Consider the following 20,932-nt stretch of genomic DNA (forward strand, 5'->3'; position numbering starts at 1 on the left):
TTAACTCAGTGTGTAGCCTTCATTTTTTTTTTCTCTTTAACCCCTAGTGTTTAACTAACACTATGGTGGGAAAGAAAAAAGCATGATAATGAATATCCACATATTTAAAATATGTTTTAAAAATTTTCTATTAAGCCTATGTGGCATTGTCAAATTATTGAACAAATTGAAATTTTTAGAATATTTTATCTTTTCATTTATTAAAAACACTTTTTTTTTGTTAATTGGTAAAGTATTATATTTCAAAGTTAAGCAGGTAGCTTTATGTTCTTTTATTTCCTTGAAATGTCTTTTAATGATTGATTGCAGTGCTATTTATTTGCTAAAGTGTTATGATTGGTGCTCTATGCTGTAATTTAAAACTGTGCACCTGGTTTCAGTAGCAAGCTTGCTGATTCAGTGTAAACATTTTATTTTTAATTGACCCTTTTGACAACTAGAGGGGGCATTAATTTGTAATTAAGTTTTTTTTAGTGTGTTTAAATTACTAATTTGATACTACATAACTCATTCCAGGTGCCATTTTAACCTGATGTGATGCAACTGTTCAGGGTAACTGAACTACAAAAAAAAATTGAAGTTCAGTTTGTAATTATTTTTTTATTAATTAATTTCTCTTTGTATTTATTGATGTCATTTTCATTATATGTGTGTATCTTTTTTTATACATTAGACTTAGGTTGAATTTTCACAAACTGGTGGTTAACTGCTCACAAGCCTGATGTGGTTAACTATTCACAGGCCTGATGTGGTTAACTATTCACAGGCCAGATGTGAAATATACAATACCCATCTTCCAGATAGGCAAGACATTAAAATTTAAAAGTTGATCTGTATCAGTGATTCTACTACATTATCATAGTTATTATTTTTTAAAATAATTATGGTCAACTTCTGGCCCACTGTAGAAGTTATGTTATTCAAACTTCGATAACACATGTTACTAAATTTGTTACATGTATTGGCATATCATTTGTGTATGTAAATAAAAGTTTCTTACTGTTAAACTAGCTGACACTTAAATAACATTGTGCTGCTGCCTAGGAAGCAGCTTTGTTGATCATCCATGCTTCACGTTCCATTTAGGACATATTTCGTTGGACAACAGTATTCCATTGTATAGGCACTGGTACAAAGATTTTGTGCAATGTCTGATTTATTGTTCTTAAAATGCTTGCTTGTTGTCTCTAATTTAAATATTTGTCCCTGTATTTTTAATGTTTGAATATAACAGGGACATTTTTTTTAGCTACCTTCTCGTAATTGACAAAAAAGGCCTTTAATGTTGACTTACACTCAGCTTTTTTAAAAGAACAAGCATTTAACTCTTATACTATTATTACCTAGCACATAAATCTCTTCTTAAAAATTACCCAAGTTGAGATGCTAAAATGTACACAAAATTAGTATTTTTGTTATACCAAGAAAGTTTTTAATTACATTTTTGTAAGGTACATAGTATCTAATAGTTTTGTTTTGTTAATAATTAGATTTACTTGACATGATTTTTAAATTATTTGATTATGTTGTAAAAAAATACAATGTTGTTTTATTCTTAAAATTAAAAAAAAAAGTTATTGTTTTTTTTTCTTGTTGTTTGTCTTTTTTAAAAACACGTTTTACCTCAAACCTAATTAATAAGTTTCTTTTGTTTGTTTATTTTTTGTTAAGTAAACCTTAGTTGTTTATTATACTCCAACAAAGCAGGACAATAGCGGGTTTTTTTTAATTGTGGAAAGGGTGTTGCACACAATAAAAGAAATGCACTTCCAAGTACATCTTAATTTGAACTTCATCAAGACATTACATATTATTAACCATACACACAGGGTTTTCAAGCACCAAACCATAGCTTTTTATGGCTTAAAATAAATGATGAGTGCACATGACAAAGGTTTACATATTTTCTATCTATAATTTTTTGCCAACACCCCCCCCCCCATACACACACATTTCCCACCACAACCTCCCTTAAATCTCAGTTAACTGATTAGTTCATTATGTAATTAGTTTTATCTTTGTAATAAAAATATCTGAATTTGGCACTTTGAAAAAAAATTGTTTTAGCTTAATTAGAAATAGACTAGCATATAAGTATAATATGGTAACTTTTAACCAACACCTTTTTAATTTTTAACTTAATTTTTTTTTTTTAGACCAAATAAAAATGTGAATTCAAGTTTTTAATGTTGTCTATAACTTCCGGATTTAAGTTTTAAAATTACTCACTTTCACTTTCTAATAATAGTTAAATAGCACTTCATTTGATCAAGAGTTGTAGAATAGATCAGATCTACACATGATTTTTTTAAATTTCATAGGGTACTCTGTTATGATATCTCAAGATTTAGAATAGATCTCTCTAGACAAAGTGTCGTTAGAATCTATTCAGTTAATTCCAGTAATTTGGTTGTATCCGAATTTGCCACATATAAATTAACAAAAAGTGTCAAAAAGTGAGTTTGAAAGTGCCAAGAAGTGGCTATCGACGTCGTACGTTGTAACTTTAACGTTGGCGTGACCGTGCGAACGTTTAGTAACGTAGCTGCGTAGGCTTAGCGCCTTAGAGAGTAATGAAATGATAATATTATGAAGTACATTTATAAATAAAATCAGGCCTAGTCTACTGTAGTTGACTACTACTACTAGATCTAGACAGTAAAGTAGATTTTCTAGTGAAACTACCCGTCAGATAAAACAGAATCATGGAAGAGGAATTCTCCTTTGTTGATTTGTCCAGTACACAACTGCAAAACATGAGCTTGAGTTCTGAGGCAGATTCAGAGCTTCTGTCTCCAGTAAGTAGAAACTAGAAACTATTTCACCTCATTAATTAAATAAAAGGGCCTATTCATTATCTATTCTAATCTACAGTTTACTTGATTGAACATACATTGATTCAACATGGATCTTGATCTATTTTAAAGAATTTTTAGTAATTTTTACTAACAAAGTGACTACTTGGAAGAAGCTTCTGCACCCAGCCGCTGGTCTGGCAGACAGGCAGGGTAAAACTCCATTTTAGCGTATTTTATTCGCTGCTACAAATTCACCTCTGGTTCAGCATATTTTATTATCAACACAACCAAAACACACAAACACGTTAGAAAAACACTAGGATTAGTTAGAGCTAGATATACTTTTTTTTTATAAATGTGAGTTTTAATTACAAAAGGTAAAAAAAAATGAAAAAGCATTAGGACAGCTCGAATTGAATAGCGTGAAAAAAATCCCTACACGGTCGAGGGTTCACCATGAGTTCACATTGACTTTAATTATTAGCATATGTCATGAACATACATACATAGTCATAGCTCATTCAATATTCCAAATTTGGATTTTTCTAAAGTTTTGACAGCCGTAAATTATCAAAAACGAAAACAAAAATTCATAAAGAAATAAGCCCAATGTTTTCCTAATGTTTTTGTGTGTTACGGTTGTGTTTATAATAAAATATGCTCAACTGTAGGTGAACGTGAAGCGGGGAATAAAATATGCTAAAATGGAGTTTTACCGACAGGCAGAGTATAGCTGCATGGAAAATTATGCGTCTAACTATATCTACCATCTTTTAAGGTTTAAGATTTTCCTTTCAGGCTGAACTTGTTCCAGAGAGTGTAATGCCTTCAACAACAGCAGAGCTTGTTGGAATGTTGAAGCAAGCAGGAACAGAACTCACTATCAAATATATAACAGGTTTCATAATTTTCATTCATAAAATATCATACATTCATTTTTAAGCTGTAAATACTGTTACCTTACAAACTGGTTTAGAAAATATAATTCTATTGTGAATATTTAAAAACTGCTATCGTCAGTCATCGTCAGTGTTTTGCTAAGTTTAGTGTTAGGCTATAACAAGAGCTACCATTTTATTATACTTAAGTTGTCAGGGCATTGTCCATTGAAGACTATTTAGCCAGCTTAGTCCATAGTTTTGCCCCAGCTAATGTCAGGCACCTATTTCTGCTGGTTGAACCCCAAGGCTTTTCAGCTTTTGTAAAAAATTAAGACAGATAAATTTTGCATAGTTTACTGTCCCAACATTTCATTTCACAAACTGTTACATCCTTAAATGAGGACCAGGAAGAATCTAAAAAATGTTTAACATGTTATTAAAGTTAAATGTAAGTAAGTGTTAAAAAAAATATTTTATATTTGTAAAAGGGGAAATGAGCTTTGAAGACTTTTGCCTGGAGCTGGAGAAACTGAAGCCAAACAAATCACCATCCAAACCAGCTTCAGCTTCCACTCAGAGCAGTTCTAAATCAATTTTCACCATGGGATCAGTCCCATCCATCAGCAAGCAGGTTGATGAAGGGGATGAGGAAGACATGGAAGAGGAGGATGATGACGATGAAGAGAATGAGGAGGAAGAGGACAGTGAATTTGTGGATGCTGGTGAAATGGTGGACAAGCATGACGAGGAGTGGATCCCAGGGGCCAAGTTCCAAAAACTTGAGAAAGGTTGGATGAAGAAATATTTCTTGTTGTTGCCGGAATTTAAGAAAGTATAAGTAAGAACTTAACTGTTTGAAATTTCTTATTTCTATTCTTCGTTCTTAATTTTAATGTTTGATGGGATTTAATTAGACACAATTAAGAATAACATATCATACACCATTTTGGCCGTTGACTCCAATTCCAGTATGCCTGAATTATACGATTTTCATAATTAGTTATAACCACTTAGGCTAGTGCATAGCTTGACCTTTCTTTTTTAATGAGGCCATTGTAAATATGCCATATTTTAATTTATAGACAGTGTTTTATGTCCATTTCAACAATAAATACTTCAATTGTTTTTGTGTGCAAAGTATGCAACGATACTTAACAGTTATCAATACATTTTTTTTACGTTTTATGAAGGTTACCTGTTTCTAGTTACTGAACTAATTTTCATCAATAAAAAAATAAAGATTTTTGTTTTTAATTCATATTGTCATAAAAATAATTACTTGTACAAGTTATGTAAATAACTAAATTAAATTACAGGGTGAATAAATGTAATTCTAATTATTTGAATCTTTCTAAACAATAATGAATTTTAAATTACTAGAGAATGTCATCCTGTTTTGAGTATTTCCTATTATCGACCAATTAAAAACAAATCTCGTGTTAAATATCTCTGCAGGCAAACGAGGAAAACCCAAAGAAGCAAAAGGTGAACTGAAACATGTTGAGTTTAAAAAGCCGCGCAGAAAGGTACAATCGTTAGGATTCTTATACTTTTGTATCTTGGTTTAGGCTGTGCTTTACAATACATACGTGAATACTTAATGTTAGGTTATTATAGAAACATTTACTACACTGCAAAAAATGAATGTTATTTTGTGAAAGAAGAAAAAAAAAATTTTGAAATCTATACAAACAGGGTTTGAGAGTATTCAAATGTTTACTTTTGTTTTGAATCATAGAGACGCAAACTTTTTGATTTACCAAAAGATCTGGCTGGTATCAATGGACGTGCCATGCTCTTGCGAGCACAGGGTAAAACAGACGAGGCTGTGAATTTATTGTATGAAATTATAAACAGAGGTAAGAATCATAGACTTCTTGTTTGAAACAAGCAAACTCCCAGCACGACTACCATTACTATATTAACTTTATGTGTTCGACTTTATGTGTTCAAACATTGTAATGATGTAAACTGCTTTATAAACCTATGTATCACAGCTACAAGCAAGATATTTTCTTTTTACAGCCCCAAAAGCTGCAGCACCGTATCATGCTTTAGGAAGTATACATGAAGAGAAAGGAGATATACAACAAGCTCTTAAGGTTTTATTTTTGTCGTTGTTGTAAAAGATACTTTTATTAACTATCATATTAAGACCACAGAGCTAGGTGAAATAGAGTTCATCTGCTTAGTTTCTAGGTCTGAATAATATTCATGGTTTTCCAGAGTAACTGCTAGGAACTGACCAACTTTTGCACTGTCTTGTTACCTGAAACTGTTGAAATTTTTATTATACAAACACTACTCTATCAAGTGGGACAACCAACCGTAGTGTTACATATTAAATCCAAAACTCAGCCAAAAACAATTTTAGCTAGCATCTTGGGAGACAAATGCAGTTAAAAGTTTTGCTTAATGTTAGAAAGCCTTTAATTTTTTTTTTAAAGGTGAAATTAATATTTATAAAATAAAATATTTAAAAAAATTATTTCTTGGGTAGCTTTAAAATTTTAAAACATGTTTTCTATAATGTGTGGTCAGCATAGTAGTTTATAGTAAACCATAGCACTTCCCACTCAAGTTAAGGCATAAAACTGACCACTCTATCCTTTCATATGCTGAGGTTACAGCCACAGTTGCACTGTACTTAATCAGCGCTATTGACTCTTAGGTTAGAAAGACTAACTAAATAATGAGTAATTGGCCAGAAGAAGAAGAGTTCATATGTTTCTTGACCTCAGCATATGAAGGGAAGGTGTGGTCAGGACTTTGCCCAGTCGCCTTTACTTTCCCTAACATGAGTTAGGTACCCATCAGAGCTGGGTGAACTCAGGGACTTTCTCCTGACTTGAACCTGGATTTGAACTCGAGACTTACTGGTTAGCTGCCTAACACTCCACCGCCATCCTATTATTAGCACATGAGCAACATTAAAAAAGTTAGTTTATTTTAATTTTATTAATTAACCAATGTGTTTTCAATTCAGTTTTACATGGTGGCTGCAAACCTTCGAGGCCAATACGCCACAGAATGGATGGAATTGGCCGAAATGTGTATTAATTTAAATGATGAAAAAATGTCCACCATCTGTTTTCAAAAAGGTAAAGTATTAACTTGATTTCACTATTAGAAAATGTTTTTTTTTTTGTTTGTACAAATTTGAAGATAAAATTTTTTTGTATGAATATTGTTGATTTTAACAAACGTAGGTACCAAGTCATTGTAATTACAGATTTGATTCATTGCTTCATCTTTGGCTGGTTAGTTTTCAGTGTAAATAAGTAAAGGTTCAGGGTTGAATGCTGATAATGTTGATAAATGTCACATGAGTTCTTTCTAGGTATAAATGGTATTTTCCATCTAATAAATGCAGCAATACAAAGCCTACTGAGTCATGAACTAGTTGTTCACATTTCCATCTTAAAGCTGTTCATTTTTTTTTTTTTTTTTTTTTGCAGCCTTGAAGAATGCCACATCAAATTCAGCAAAGCTTGAGATCTTATCCAGGAAATGCGCTCTCCTTGAGAGCTTTCCCATTAAGGTTCTTCACTGCAGGGAACAGATGTTACAGTATATGGACAGGAGTAATACTAGCACTATACTTACACTGGCCAGAAATATTGCTAATGTAAGTGGAAACTATTTGTTGATGACTTACTTGACCAAAGTGATCTCAAATATAAAAAAAAAAATCTAAACCTTCATCTATCCTCAAACTCCAGTGTTAAAAATTTGCAAACGAAGGAAACTTTTCACCCTCATTTTGCTTACCACCAAACATATTAATGAGAAGTCTGAACATGTTTACAATTTATTCTAAGAAAAAAAATTCTTTTATTTATAAACTGAAATATGTTCCTTTGTGTCTTCAAGCTCACTTTGCTTATCATTGAACATGATCATGAGAAGTCTGAAAATGTGTAAAAAGTGTTCTAAGAAAATAATTATGATTTTTATTTTTAAACTTATTATATTTTTCTGTGTTCGTAAGAGAAAAGCTGATTGTCAATCTTATTTGTTGTAGGACTACATGGAGTTCAAAGAAGAAGATGGAGCTATTTCAGTACTGGAGTATATCCACAAAGAGTTTCCTAATGATATTGATTCCGAAGGTAGAATTAGAATCAATTTTGTTTCTGGTTCTTAAAAATAAGCTGTTTATCCCCAAAATGTTTATATGTTATCAAATAATACCTTATTCACATAATGTATGGAGTTTATGTTTCAAATAGGGTTTTAAAAAAACTCAATTTTTTTTTTCACTTTATAAGTTGGGCTAAAATATTAAATCTTTATACAAAATCAATTTGGTTTTATTCCTGTAGATTAGAAGTATTTATTGTCTTTTATATCCGGTTTTTTATACTCAGTGATTTCCAATTGTTTTTCAGATGTACACAATCTTGCTGAGCTCCTTATGTCACAAAAACATTATGACAAAAGTTTAGAGGTATGTGTTAAAAAAATGTGTAGTAGTGTGTTCATTTTCAAACTTGATATTTTCAGTAAAATAAAATTTAAATTTTTCTCTCATTTTTAAAAAAAAGCTCTTAGTTATACAAAATATTCTACTTTTTGCTAAAACTCCTTGATCAATTTCTAACTTCTTATGATAACCATTTCTTATTTAATTCAGTCTGACTGAAAAAATTATAAGTAGAAAATAATTAATTATCAATATTTTCTCACGTTAACACATTTTAAATTAATCTTTTAGTTTCATTTTCTTGTTTTAAGATTGAACATTTTTTTACATTTATACATCTTGTCTAATTATAACTTTACAAAATTCAGATAATTGTTCGGCACTGTGGAGTGGATCTAATCTTCTGTACTGGTACACCTTCCTCAGAGGAACTGCTGCCTGCCATTGAAAATTTTATCAGTAAAGAAATTAAACTTGAAAGGTAATAACGAAAGCAGGTCTAACAAAACAATTATGTGAGTTTCATCACTAGATTGTCTTTCGCTAAAAAATGTGATAGCTCACAAAAATGTGATTAGCCATATATTGTTTGGAATAATTGAGCTGATTAATATTTTTTTGGAGACAAGCAGCCAGTTATTTCACACAGTAAGTTAAAAGTTTGAATCCTCAGGCAGATGAGGCCTTATAGCTGGAGTCAGCATTCCATCTAGGAGAGAAAACTCCAAATCATACTCCAATAAATGTGCTTGGAACTGCATTTTATCAATTTCTGCATAAACATTACAAATTTTGTTTCATTCATATAATGTTAGTGGCTTTCACTGTGAAATATGTGTTATATAATTATAATATCTTTTACAGGTTAAAATTTCCCAGTTTGATGCCAATAGATCTCAAGTCGAAGCTAGTTCAGTGTATTGTTTACACACAAGTTTTAACATCTTTAGATATTCTCAGGGTACTTTATATTTATTTTTTAATTTTTTTTTACTGAGTACTTTTTAATCCTGGATAGGTGCTTGTAAGTCCTGAGCAGTGCTGAAAATAAAATTGTTTTTTTGACAACCTAATTAAAAAAAAAGCATTTAAAAAAACATTTATCATTAAAGTTATAGTTATAGGAATATTTGAACAAATTACAGTTTTACTAGCATGAATGTAGAAAAGAAATTTAGTGACAAGTTTTCAGGTTTTATTTAATAAATAGTTTGATTGACATGGATCTTATTTATAGGATTTGATAAAGTTAGACTGAAATAGATGTGTCAATCAATTATATTTATTTCAGGATTTAATAAAAAGTTTAATGACATGGACCCTATTTATAGGATTTGATAAAGTTTAACTGACAGAGATGTGTAATTCAATGCTATTTATTTTCAGGATTTAATCAAAAGTTTGATTGACATGGATGTTGAAGCTTATGGTGATGTTCACTATGACATCGCTGAACCAATGGTTGAATGTGGGTATTTTGAGGAGGCAAAACCAATTCTTTACTCGTTGGTGAACTCGGAAAAATATAACAAGGTTATCATTTTTTATACATGTAAATTTCAAAGCAAACTTTCTGTATTTAAATTGTCAAGTAAATGCAAAAACAGTTTTTATATGTAATCATGAATTCATATTTTCAGTTAACTGGGTATAGACAGTTTCAATACAAAATATATACTAAAAACTATGGTAACACAGATTGCACTTAATATAACAGGTTAATATTAAAAGAAATATTTAAATCACTACAGGCTGCAGTGTGGCTGACCTACGGTCAGTGCTTGAATGCTTTAGGAGATATTAAAGGAGCGGCTGAAGCCTACACGCAGGTGGTAGAAAAAGCACCCGGTCATTACGGTGCCAGGGTCACTCTGTCCTCCTTGCTGCAGCAGATGGGCCAAAATGAAGTGGCCCTAGATGTTCTATCAAAAGGTGGGTAATTGAGTGTAAATTTTGTAAGCTCTGGGCTGGTTAAAAACTACAGTAATAGTTTTTAATTTTTTTACCAGTATTCTTTGATAATTATTTTTTATCTGTAGTCTTTAATTATTATTTTTTTTTACCAGTAAGACCTAATATTGGAAAACTTTTTGAGTACATTATCTTGTTACAACATTGCATGTAGATATGTGTAAAAGTAAAAGTTTCCCTTTCAAACCTACCGGTCTATGGGGCAAGTGAAGTAGAGTTTGCTTGTTTCTGTGACCTCGGCATATGAAGAGATAGTGTGGTCAGCACTATGCCCAGCCGCCTTTACTTTCCCTAACGTGAGTTATGTACCCATCAGAGTTGGGTGGACTCAGATATGTGTATACAACTTATTAAGATTTGCTATCAGCTTTTTCACATACTTGAATATTTGTTTAAATGAAAATCTTTTCAAAATTCTGGTGTTTAGATGGATAAATGTCAAATCTGAGTTATTTCTTTTTCATTTGGATAACCCATTTATGTTGTGGAGAAAATATTTTGGTTTGGTTATTCTATACAGGTTCATTAGAGGAAGGGGAAGCAACTGCAGACCAACTCTTGTTGATTCACAAGTGCCAGTTACTTCACTCCCAGGGTAAAATAGATGAGTTTATTGCCACGGCTAGAAAGTTATTGTCTTACCACTTTCCTGGTCAGTTGAAGCCTGACTTTATCAAAGGTAAGCCTCAGCTGTTAGTAAAAAAATTGTTCTTGAGTTTAAATACCACACTTTGAAAGAATACAATCTTTGTTTTTGTTGTTTTTTTAAAATAAATAAATAAAACCATCTTCTTCTTTTTCATTCTGAATTTTATTATTAGAAAGGCTTTCCTCCAAAAAATTAAATTTTGCGTATCTATATATATATAATTCTCTTCTGGGAGCCGTTAGAAAACAAGCTGCAAGCGCCCCCTTGCAGTCCCCTCTCTTTCTCTCTATCACTATCACCACCACCCCCACCCCACCCCCACATTGTCTGGTGAGCGGTGTTCACTCTAAATGTTTACAAAGCTAAATGTTTACAAATCGTAGAGCCATAGAGCCGGGTTTCTATTAGGGGCAGATAATTTAGTTCGATTTTAAACTTACAGGAGGTAACGAAGAAATAAATAAGAGGAGGCTGATTTCACGGGGGGGGGGGGGGGGGGGGGTGTAGGGTCGGGGTTAGGGGAAAAGGGGGGGGGGGGGTTAGTGTTTTAAAGCAAATATTTTCAGTGGCAGCATTGGTACTGTCGAATTCACAAATTATGAATTACTGAAAAGTAGAAATTAAAACAACTAAATAGCGGCGTATGATACGCTTCGGGTCGGCTCGTATGTTATAAATGTCATTTTTTACTTTGTGTACATAGTATAGAGCAAGTATTGTTATAGTGCTAAATAATTAACATATATTTTGATAGTTTTTGCTGTTATACAGCTCCCTACTTTATAATGGAATTATTGTAGTCCTGCAAAAAATAATCAAAATTTTGACAAATTCTGATGGTTTTGACCCCCACCCCACCCCATCTACAGGACAGATTTCTTTCAAACTTTTACTTGACTCAAGACTCCAAGACAATGCACTGTGACTTAAAATGACTTTAATTTTTAATTAACTTTTTAAAATATATCAATGTCTGGTGTACTATTTTTTACTCAGTTATATAAACACTGTGTGCATTTGGTGTGCAATTCTCTTTCCTATGCGATTCCATTTCGTTTAAAAAATGGAAGTATTATATAAAAAAAACATTATCTTTTGGCTGATTGCACTGTCAAATAAGAATCTGCCAGAAAGTTTAGGGTAGCTCACTCCCACTTTATTTTAACATGTGTTCAAATTTTTGTAATTTTAGTTTTGTTGGGGATGAGAACTTCTAAAAGTAGGAGGTCTATTTTACCCCAGTTCATGGGTAGCAGTAAAAAATTGAGCAAAGGTAAACTTAGTTTCTTCTGTAGTTTATTTATTTTTTTAATTTTTAAAATAATAGCTATGAATCATTTAGGTGTAAAAGTTCTATCTCGGCTTTCTATATTCAAAAGTATTTAGTAATTTTACTTTCTTTTTAATAGTTGTGTTTTTACAATGACTTTTCTCTAGAAAAAAAAATGGAGGCTGAAGCTACTGAAAACAAAGAGTTAAAAGGTGGAGAGGAAAGAAAATTTAGAGCCAATTTATGGGATATCCATCTCAAGGTATATCATGATCTTGCACATTTTTAAAAGATAAATATAGGGGCTTTGGGTGCTATACTTTCTAGACAAGCAGTTTAAAAATGTTATCCCCGTATACTAGATTAAGAGTTAAAAAATGTAATCTCTGTGTATTAGTTTAACATTTAAAAAAATTAATTCTCTTGACAGGTGTGTCGAGCTATGCATGAAAAAGGTTTGATGGATGATCTGCTTGAAACTGCCACACTAGGCATGATCTGTCCAGTGTTTGCTCCAGATCAGGCCATGGTCAAGGTCAGTTCTAATTTTAAATTTGAACTCACTGTTCATTTCACTCAACTCAATTCATTCTTGTTTAAATCTTTTAGCTAAGATCCGAGTTGTAACAGATTTTGAGTACTTTGTTGTTTTATGTTTGGAGTGTAAATAGTGTGTCAGAAGGTCGTCTGGCTAACAAAAGTGAATGGTGAGCACCTAATCAAGTTGTATTTTTATCATTTCACTCATTGACTGTGTTGAGGAACTGAAGTGTATATAATATAAGGTGTGAAATTAGCGTGAAAAGTGTGCCACCCCAGGTTATTGCTGAATTAGTTGAAGTAATTACTTAACTTCTGATAATGGACTGTGATTTAATTTTATAAATCAATTTAAAAAAAAATTGAACTGCAGTGAGGTTTATGCAAATAGTAATAAACGGTTAGTGTTAGTATCCTTACAAATCAAAGACTATTACAGGTACAACAGATGGTCTAGACCCAATGTCTTTAATAGCAAACAACAGTGTGGTTAAGGATTAGACAAAAAAGACAAACTTTAACATAATTTTAGACAGGTCTACTTCACTTGCCCCATAGATGGTCAGGTTTTAAAAGGGAACTTCACTTATAACCTGACTATAGGCTGATTTAAGCTGGATGGTATAACAGGGATTTATAAGAAGAAAAATAAAACTGAAATAACTAAGTGTTATAATTAGCTTGATCTTTTACTTGTATGAAAGATAGTGATCAGTTCCATTTGATATCTGAAAGTTCATGCATCCTAAATACTAATCCTGACTGCTGAAAAACATAATATCCATTTGATAAATTCTTAATCAAAGATTGCGTGTGAATGGTATCTTTACAAATTAGTGGTTATGTGTCTGCTGATCATTCAAAATTCTGAATCAACATATTTTATGTACAAAATAATTCCCGAATGAACATGTTTTATATAAAAAAATAATTTTTGAATGAACATATTTTATGTAAAAAATAATTTTTGAAGGAACTTATTTTATGTAAAAAATAATTTTTGAAGGAACATATTTTATGTAAAAAATAATTTTTAAATGAACATTTTATGTAAAACTAATTTTTTACGTAAAAAAAAAACTCTAACCAAATATTTATTTACAGGATGCAGAGTTCATGTGTATGAAGGTAGGCTCAGTGGGCATCAACATCTATCATCTGGCTAGGAACATGATTGTTGAAGTGAGTTTGGTTTACATGATGGTATTGTAGTAGTTTTCATTATTTTTGCTGAAAGCTTTGAACGTATCTTCACTTTAAATAAGAGCATGGTCTGGTGAACTGTGGTTCATGCTAAATGTTTACAATCGTAGAGCAGGGTTTAGGGACGGCTATTAGGGGCAGATAATTTAGTTAGAAACGATTTTAAACTTAGGGAAGGTAACTAAGAGGAGGCTATTTTCACGGGGGGGGGGGGGGTGTGGGTAGGGGGTTGGGGAAAGGAGGGGGGTTTATCGTCCTTAACGAGCTACTGGAAGTGTTTTAAAGCAAATATATTCAGTGGCAGCATTGGTACTGTCGAATTCACAAATTATGAATTCCTAAAAAGAAAAAATTAAAACAACTAAATAGCGGCATATGATACGCCGCGGGTCGGCTCGTTCACAATATTTGTTAAAATGAAAAACTGTCATTACTTCTTACAAAAAATTATAGGGAAGTTTTTTATTTTCTTTTAGATTATACAAATATTTTACACCAAAAATCAAGAAATGGGTATCTGCTGAATTGAACTTATCAAAATCTTAATATTTTTTAAGTGGCTACGCGGAGCAAACTGCATGCCACCAGCCTTCCCTAGGCTAGGTGGAGCAAACTGAATGCCGCCAGCCTCCCCTAGGCTAGGTGGAGCATTCCGCCAGCCTCCCCTAGGCTAGGTGGAGCATTCCGCCAGCCTCCCCTAGGCTAGGTGGAGCATTCCGCCAGCCTCCCCTAGGCTAGGTGGAGCAAACTGCATGCTGCCAGCCTCCTCTAGGCTAGCTGGAGCAAACTGCATGCCGCCAGCCTCCTCTAGGCTAGGTGGAGCAAATATGTATGCGCAAGCATATAACATTCAACTTTTCATTGACGTTGGGTTAACTGTTCATGTGGTCTAAGTGGTTGTGCATCAGACATGTTGCATTTGTTGCATGGGTTCCAATCCTTTTGAGTTTTTATTTTGCTTTTTTCCCCCCTTATTTACATTATGGGAAGTTAGGGTTTATATATACATGCGCAATACATTGAAAACATTGCCATGAAGTGAGGCAAGTTTTTCCCCACTATGCATGCATAGTTTCATCCAACTAGAATCAGTCTTATATTTAGTTTATTATCATGATAAACTTTCTCCCAAGGAAAAAGACAACAACCAAGCTTGGAACTTGTACAATTATGTAGTCACCAGACTGAAAGAAGTAACAGATCTGAGGTTTGCAACAAGAGCATTAATGAAGGTAGAAAATTGTTTTTTATTTTTTTTTATTTTTATTTGCTTTGAATGATGACCTCCTGCTTAAGAAAATAATTTTTTTTTTAAATTTATGTCAACTCATTGACTTGTTCTTTATTTTTTTCACAAAAAATTGTGATGAATGTTGTAAATTTTTAAATTCACTAGATTCTATTTCTTTATAGTAATATTTTCTTGAACTCTATAACACTACCAGTAAAAAAATAAAAAATATGTCATTTCCTGTCAGAATATGGCTATGCTCTAAAAAAAACAGTTTGTTTTTAGACTGTCAGCAGCTAATTTTAAAAATTAAAATAAGACTAATTCAAAGAAAAATTTCTACAGAACCCAGATAGTTTGGCATTGGGCATGTTGAATGGAAATGCTCGAATGATTTCTGGAACATACAAGCAAGCTTTGGGTAAATCCAAATTTCATATTTTGTTGTCCCTTGCTTATACAATGGTACCTCGACATACTTGGGCGGCGACATACAAGATTTTCTGTGATACAAGCTAACGTTTGCTTTGACATACTAGCAGAAATTTGAGATACAAGTAACCGGATTATTAAGTTAAACAGTTCTTGAAAAAGAAACATCCCAAAAAAGTTGCACCTGATTGCTCATTGGAGCTATTTACTGACACTTACCTAACTCATTTCCAAAACATTCTAAAACAGACAAAGAAACATACCTCATTGGTCAGGTTTATTTTAATGGCCTGCTTGGAAAGTGTGATGAAAATTATGTAACAAAACATATAGTAACATATTGGTTCAATCGTATTCACTGAAATGCCGTTAAGTTTAGTGATAAAGTATAGTGGTAAGAGTGTAACAAGTAAGTAAATTAGAGTGATAAGAGCTAAGCATAACCAGTGAGTAATTGAACAAAGTTAATGAACGAAGTTTAGCGCCTCTGCCTATCTCTTCCTCAAGGAAAATGCACTTTACTAAACCAGTTTATTTCTTTATATTATCCAATATTATATTATAAAATGATATTTAAATTAAATGTAAAAATACATAAGAAAAAAAAAGATTGAATAAAATATAATTGGGGTAGCATCTTGGGGGCTGGAACGGATTAAAGACATTTCAAATAATTTCTATGGAAAAAAACTGTTTTGAGACAAAAGCAATTTGACACACGAGCAATGTTACAAAAAGAATTAAACTCAAATCACGAGATACCATTGCACTTAGTAAACATTTACATTATTCTTTGTTTGAGTGACAAACTGAATTCATATTTTATAATACAAAAATTAACCTGGCATATAATTAGCTTGCAGTGTACTGTAACTTCTATCCTAGGTGAGTACTTGGCTGTATTTCGGCAGACGCCGGACAACGACATGGCCCTCCTGTGTTCTGCTCTGTGTCTGGTTCACATTGCATCCCAGTCCTACATCAGCAGAAAAAATCCCCTTCTAGCCCAGGTGACTCAAACATTAGTGGTTTTGTTACCTATAATTTTCATGTCATTTATACAGAAATATTAAATAGCACAGTAATTATATTGCTATTGCCTTGACAAAATACCGACACAAATATATTTTTAAAATTTTCTTGTTTAATACAAAAAATGAAATACTTTAAACTTCCTTGTTTTTCTTGAAGCTAAAACATTTAATTTTAGTTTATTAACATAAATTTGTAATATTTAAATTTCAATGGATACTCAAAAGGAATCTGAGGCAATGGCCTATATAGCGTATAACAAGTTTACACCTAATACTTAATTGTGTCGGAGGCTTTTCCAATACTAGAATTAAGAACGAAGAAGAAGAATGGAAACTTATCAAATGAAGAAATAGGTTTCTCATCAAAATTGTAACCTTAACTACGGCTCTAAATCTAATATAAAAGTAAATCTACAGTTAAAGCTAACTTTATATGTACCTCAACCATACGGTGTAGGGTTAAAAAGGTAAAAATAACTGCCAAAATTATTCATTTAAATTTTTTCTGTCTGTAGGTGATTTGCCTAATGAATGCCTACAAGGAAATGCGCGGGGAGTGCCAGGAATCTTATTACAACATGGGTCGTGCTATGCACCAGTTAAGTAAGTAACAACTGCCCACATCCATGCTGAACCCATTTGCTTATGGTTTCATTTGGGTGGGGGTGGGGGCTTGACAAACACTGGTAAAAGTATATAAAGTATATATTTTCTGTATAAATGCTATTTTGTTCAGGGTGGGGAGATGTCTTGAAGAAACCCTGTTGTAGTTGTCTCAGCTTTGGGCATGTTAGCTATGATGCTCAAGTCTTTATTTTATACTTAGTCTCTTTTTTTTTAGTTCTCTCCCCTTAGCTATATTTTTCTAATTTCCCAATAATATGAATTTTTACATTGAGATGATAAAATTATTCACTTTTATAAACTTTTTTAAATTTAATGAACTTGTCTGTAATGTGAACATAAACTTACTTTAAAAATTTATTTAAATTTATTTAAAAAAAAAACAACCCACCTTTTTATGCTATGTTGCTTTGAGCATGCTTGTTTACTATTTAACTCACTGACCCAATCCTATGAGGAGACTGACTGTTTGACCACATAAACAAAAGAGGGACACACTTTGTATGGTAAAGCGTTTGGCTGCTAACCCAAAGGTCTTGAGTTCGCACCTTGATTTGGACTTGTTACTGTAGGATGACCCTGAGCCCACCCACCTTTGATGGGTACCTGACTTTCATTTTTACCCTATAGCATGACATACTAATTCAAAGGATTCCGCACCAAAAGATATACATAACTTTAAAGATGGGTACCTGACTTTCATTGGGAAAGTAAAGGCTGCTGACCCACACCATCCCTTCATATGCCAAGATCAAGAAACACATGAACTCTACTTCACCTGGCCTATAGATCGCTAGATCTAAAAAAAATCTTTACTTTCATTTACCCTACTGCATGAAATACTAACTCAAGTGATACTGTATCAAATGGTATACATATCTCTAAAGAAGTCTGCTTTCATCCTTCTCTAGATATTATCTACGCAGCAGTCTACTACTACAAGAAAGCTCTAGAATTCCCACCTATAGTTGTTGATGAACAGGTAAGTTCTTTTTTAAAATTAAAAATTATTTGAGCTGAATTGACAATTTATTTTTTTAGAGTAGAAGGATCACAAGTTGTACACTGAATCACACCCATCAAACATTTAAAATAAATTTGAATCTATTATCATTGAAACTTGGTAAATAGAAGGCTTATTATGGATACCAGCAAAAAATAGATAAACAGCTACAACAATTGTATTTGTAGTTGTATGTTTGGTTGTATGAACTTCTTATTAATCCTATTTAATTTAAAAAATAAAGTTTAACTGGATAGTTAATTTTAAAAACTTAAACTCGGGCAGATGAGGCTCGTTAGCTGGGGACAGCCACTCTTCTAGGAGAGACAACTCCAAAACCAAACAACTGCTGCCTTGTAGTTTGTTCTTGGTTGGACAAAGGCTATGGAAGCAAATCCAAAAAGAAAAGCAGGCTGAAATCTGAGTCAATGGCCTCAATGGCGCATAACCAGTTGACGCGTATCCTTAATTGTGATGGAGGCGTGGTCGAGTCGGCAAAAAAGCTCATGGTTGATAAAATTCGAAAAAGTCTCGAGTTCAAACCCTCTGGCAGATAAGGCTCGATCCCTTCCAACACAAAAAATTAAGAACGAAGAAGAAGAAGAAAAACTTTAAAAAAAATGAAAATTATCGCCCTGTGTAAATGTAAATAAATTAAAAGTATCGCCCAGTGTAAATGTGAATAAATTAAAAGTATCGCCCAGTGTAAATGTAAATAAATTAAAATTATCGCCCTGTGTAAATGTAAATAAATTAAAATTATCGGCCAGTGTAAATGTAAATAAATTAAAATTATCGCCCTGTGTAAATGTAAATAAATTAAAATTATCGGCCAGTGTAAATGTAAATAAATTAAAATTATCGCCCTGTGTAAATGTAAATAAATTAAAAGTATCGCCCAGTGTAAATGTAAATAAATTAAAAGTATCGCCCAGTGTAAATGTAAATAAATTAAAATTATCGCCCTGTGTAAATGTAAATAAATTAAAATTATCGCCCTATGTAAATGTAAATAAATTAAAATTATCGCCCTATGTAAATATGTTGCGTGTGACCAATATGTTATTGCCCCTCAGGGAACCTTTGACCTCAGCCATGAGATTGCCTACAACCTGGCGCTGATCTATAACAAGTCAAACAACCCTGAGATGGCAAGCTACTACATTGAGAAGTACTGTGTCATTTAAAGTACCTTGTACTGTGTCATTTAAAGTACCCTGTACTGTGTCATTTAGAGTACCTTGTACTATGTCATTTAGAGTACATTGTACTGTGTCATTTAAAGTACCGTGTACTGTGTCATTTAGAGTACCTTGTACTGTGTCATTTAAAGTACTTTGTACTGTGTCATTTAAAGTACCTTGTACTGTGTCATTTAAAGTACCTTGACATTTGAAATGGTGGATACTGTGTCATTTAAAATAATATGCTGTGCACCATGTTAAGTGATAGATGGTGTCATTTAAAGTACCTTGTACTGTGTCATTTAAAGTACCTTGTACTGTGTCATTTAAAGTACCTTGTACTGTGTCATTTAAAGTACCTTGTACTGTGTCATTTAAAGTACCTTGTACTGTGTCATTTAAATTACCTTGTACTGTGTCATTTAAAGTACCTTGTACTGTGTCATTTAAAGTACCTTGTACTGTGTCATTTAAAGTACCCTGTACTGTGTCATTTAAAGTACCTTGTACTGTGTCATTTAAAGTACCTTGTACTGTGTCATTTAAAGTACCTTGACATTTGAAATGGTGGATACTGAGTCATTTAAAATAATATGCACTGCACCATGTTAAGTGATAGATGGTGTTATTTAAAGTGATAGGTTTTTTTAAAATGAGAGGTACTGTGCAGTGTGATTATTGTTATATCAGTCATAAGCACTGTGACTTTTTAAAGTTATAATTAGAAGGTCTATGTACTCATAATACAAAGCAGTATTCAAATAAGTGAAACAATGAAACATCTAAAGGTACTATCAATGTACTTGAATCACAAGTACAATACCTTGTCATTTAAAAGTACTGTCCCTTGAATCACAAGTACAGAACCATATCAGTTAAAAGTACTGTCCTTTGAATCACAAGTACAATACCATGTCATTTAAAATTACTGTCCTTTGAATCACAAGTACAATGGCTTGTCAGTTAAAAGTACTGTCCCTTGAATCACTAGAACAATACCTTGTTTAAAAGTTAAGAGCTGTGTTATTGGCAAGTGACAATAATTGTTATTTATAGTTTGAAAAGTATTTTGTAAATAAACCATGTTATTTTATAAGTCGCTGCTGTAATTGATTTATTGTTCATTTCCTGTATATGTGTACATAATTTATATAATAAAAATGTTATCAATGTTTTGATTGAACATTGTGCTGTAATAAAAATGATTATATAAATCATTATTTCCTGTAATTTTTTTTGAAAACTTATAATTGTGTATTGGATGTTTTTGAACTCTACTTCATCTGCCCCATGTGTCTTGGGCACAAAGGGAAAAGATGATGATGATAGGATGTTTTATTATCATTACAGTTTATACACAATCACTACTGTATCCTGTTTTCTGATATCGTCCTACTTATTTTAATTATAACAATAAATAGAATTATAGCCCCATTTTTTTACGCCTGATGAGGTAGGTGATGTGGACTTCACCTATGTATGGGACCACAGAATGTGAAAGTATTGTATGGTCAGCTCTTTGCCCTGCTATCTTCACTTGCGTCAACTATTCAGTTGCCCATCAATGTAGATTTATCCATTAGATTTCTGCTGCTAATGACTAAAGTGTTTTACTGTTAATTCTACCCGCACTTTTAAGCTACACTGTTCGAAGAAACGCATGTTTATATAAGCTCATTATAATGG

General features: G+C 32.4%; 1 protein-coding gene across 1 annotated transcript; it reads left to right on the forward strand.

The window, feature by feature from the left end:
* Positions 1-2,269: 2,269 nt before the first annotated feature.
* Positions 2,270-20,446, forward strand: LOC131955579 (general transcription factor 3C polypeptide 3). The gene is made up of 25 exons (XM_059319749.1): positions 2,270-2,798; positions 3,597-3,696; positions 4,168-4,467; positions 5,135-5,205; positions 5,418-5,538; positions 5,705-5,781; positions 6,666-6,780; positions 7,138-7,307; positions 7,704-7,791; positions 8,071-8,129; positions 8,474-8,586; positions 8,970-9,066; positions 9,492-9,638; positions 9,857-10,037; positions 10,597-10,755; positions 11,918-11,998; positions 12,163-12,257; positions 12,426-12,530; positions 13,640-13,717; positions 14,872-14,970; positions 15,315-15,390; positions 16,287-16,411; positions 16,951-17,038; positions 17,971-18,041; positions 19,139-20,446. The coding sequence occupies exons 1-25, from the start codon at positions 2,706-2,708 to the stop codon at positions 19,247-19,249; spliced, it is 2,820 nt and encodes a 939-aa protein (XP_059175732.1). The 5' UTR covers positions 2,270-2,705; the 3' UTR covers positions 19,250-20,446.
* Positions 20,447-20,932: the final 486 nt, after the last annotated feature.

The sequence above is a fragment of the Physella acuta genome, unplaced genomic scaffold (assembly GCF_028476545.2).
Source record: "Physella acuta isolate Inbredline_101_S28 unplaced genomic scaffold, ASM2847654v3 ptg001079l, whole genome shotgun sequence".
NCBI lineage: Eukaryota > Metazoa > Mollusca > Gastropoda > Physidae > Physella > Physella acuta.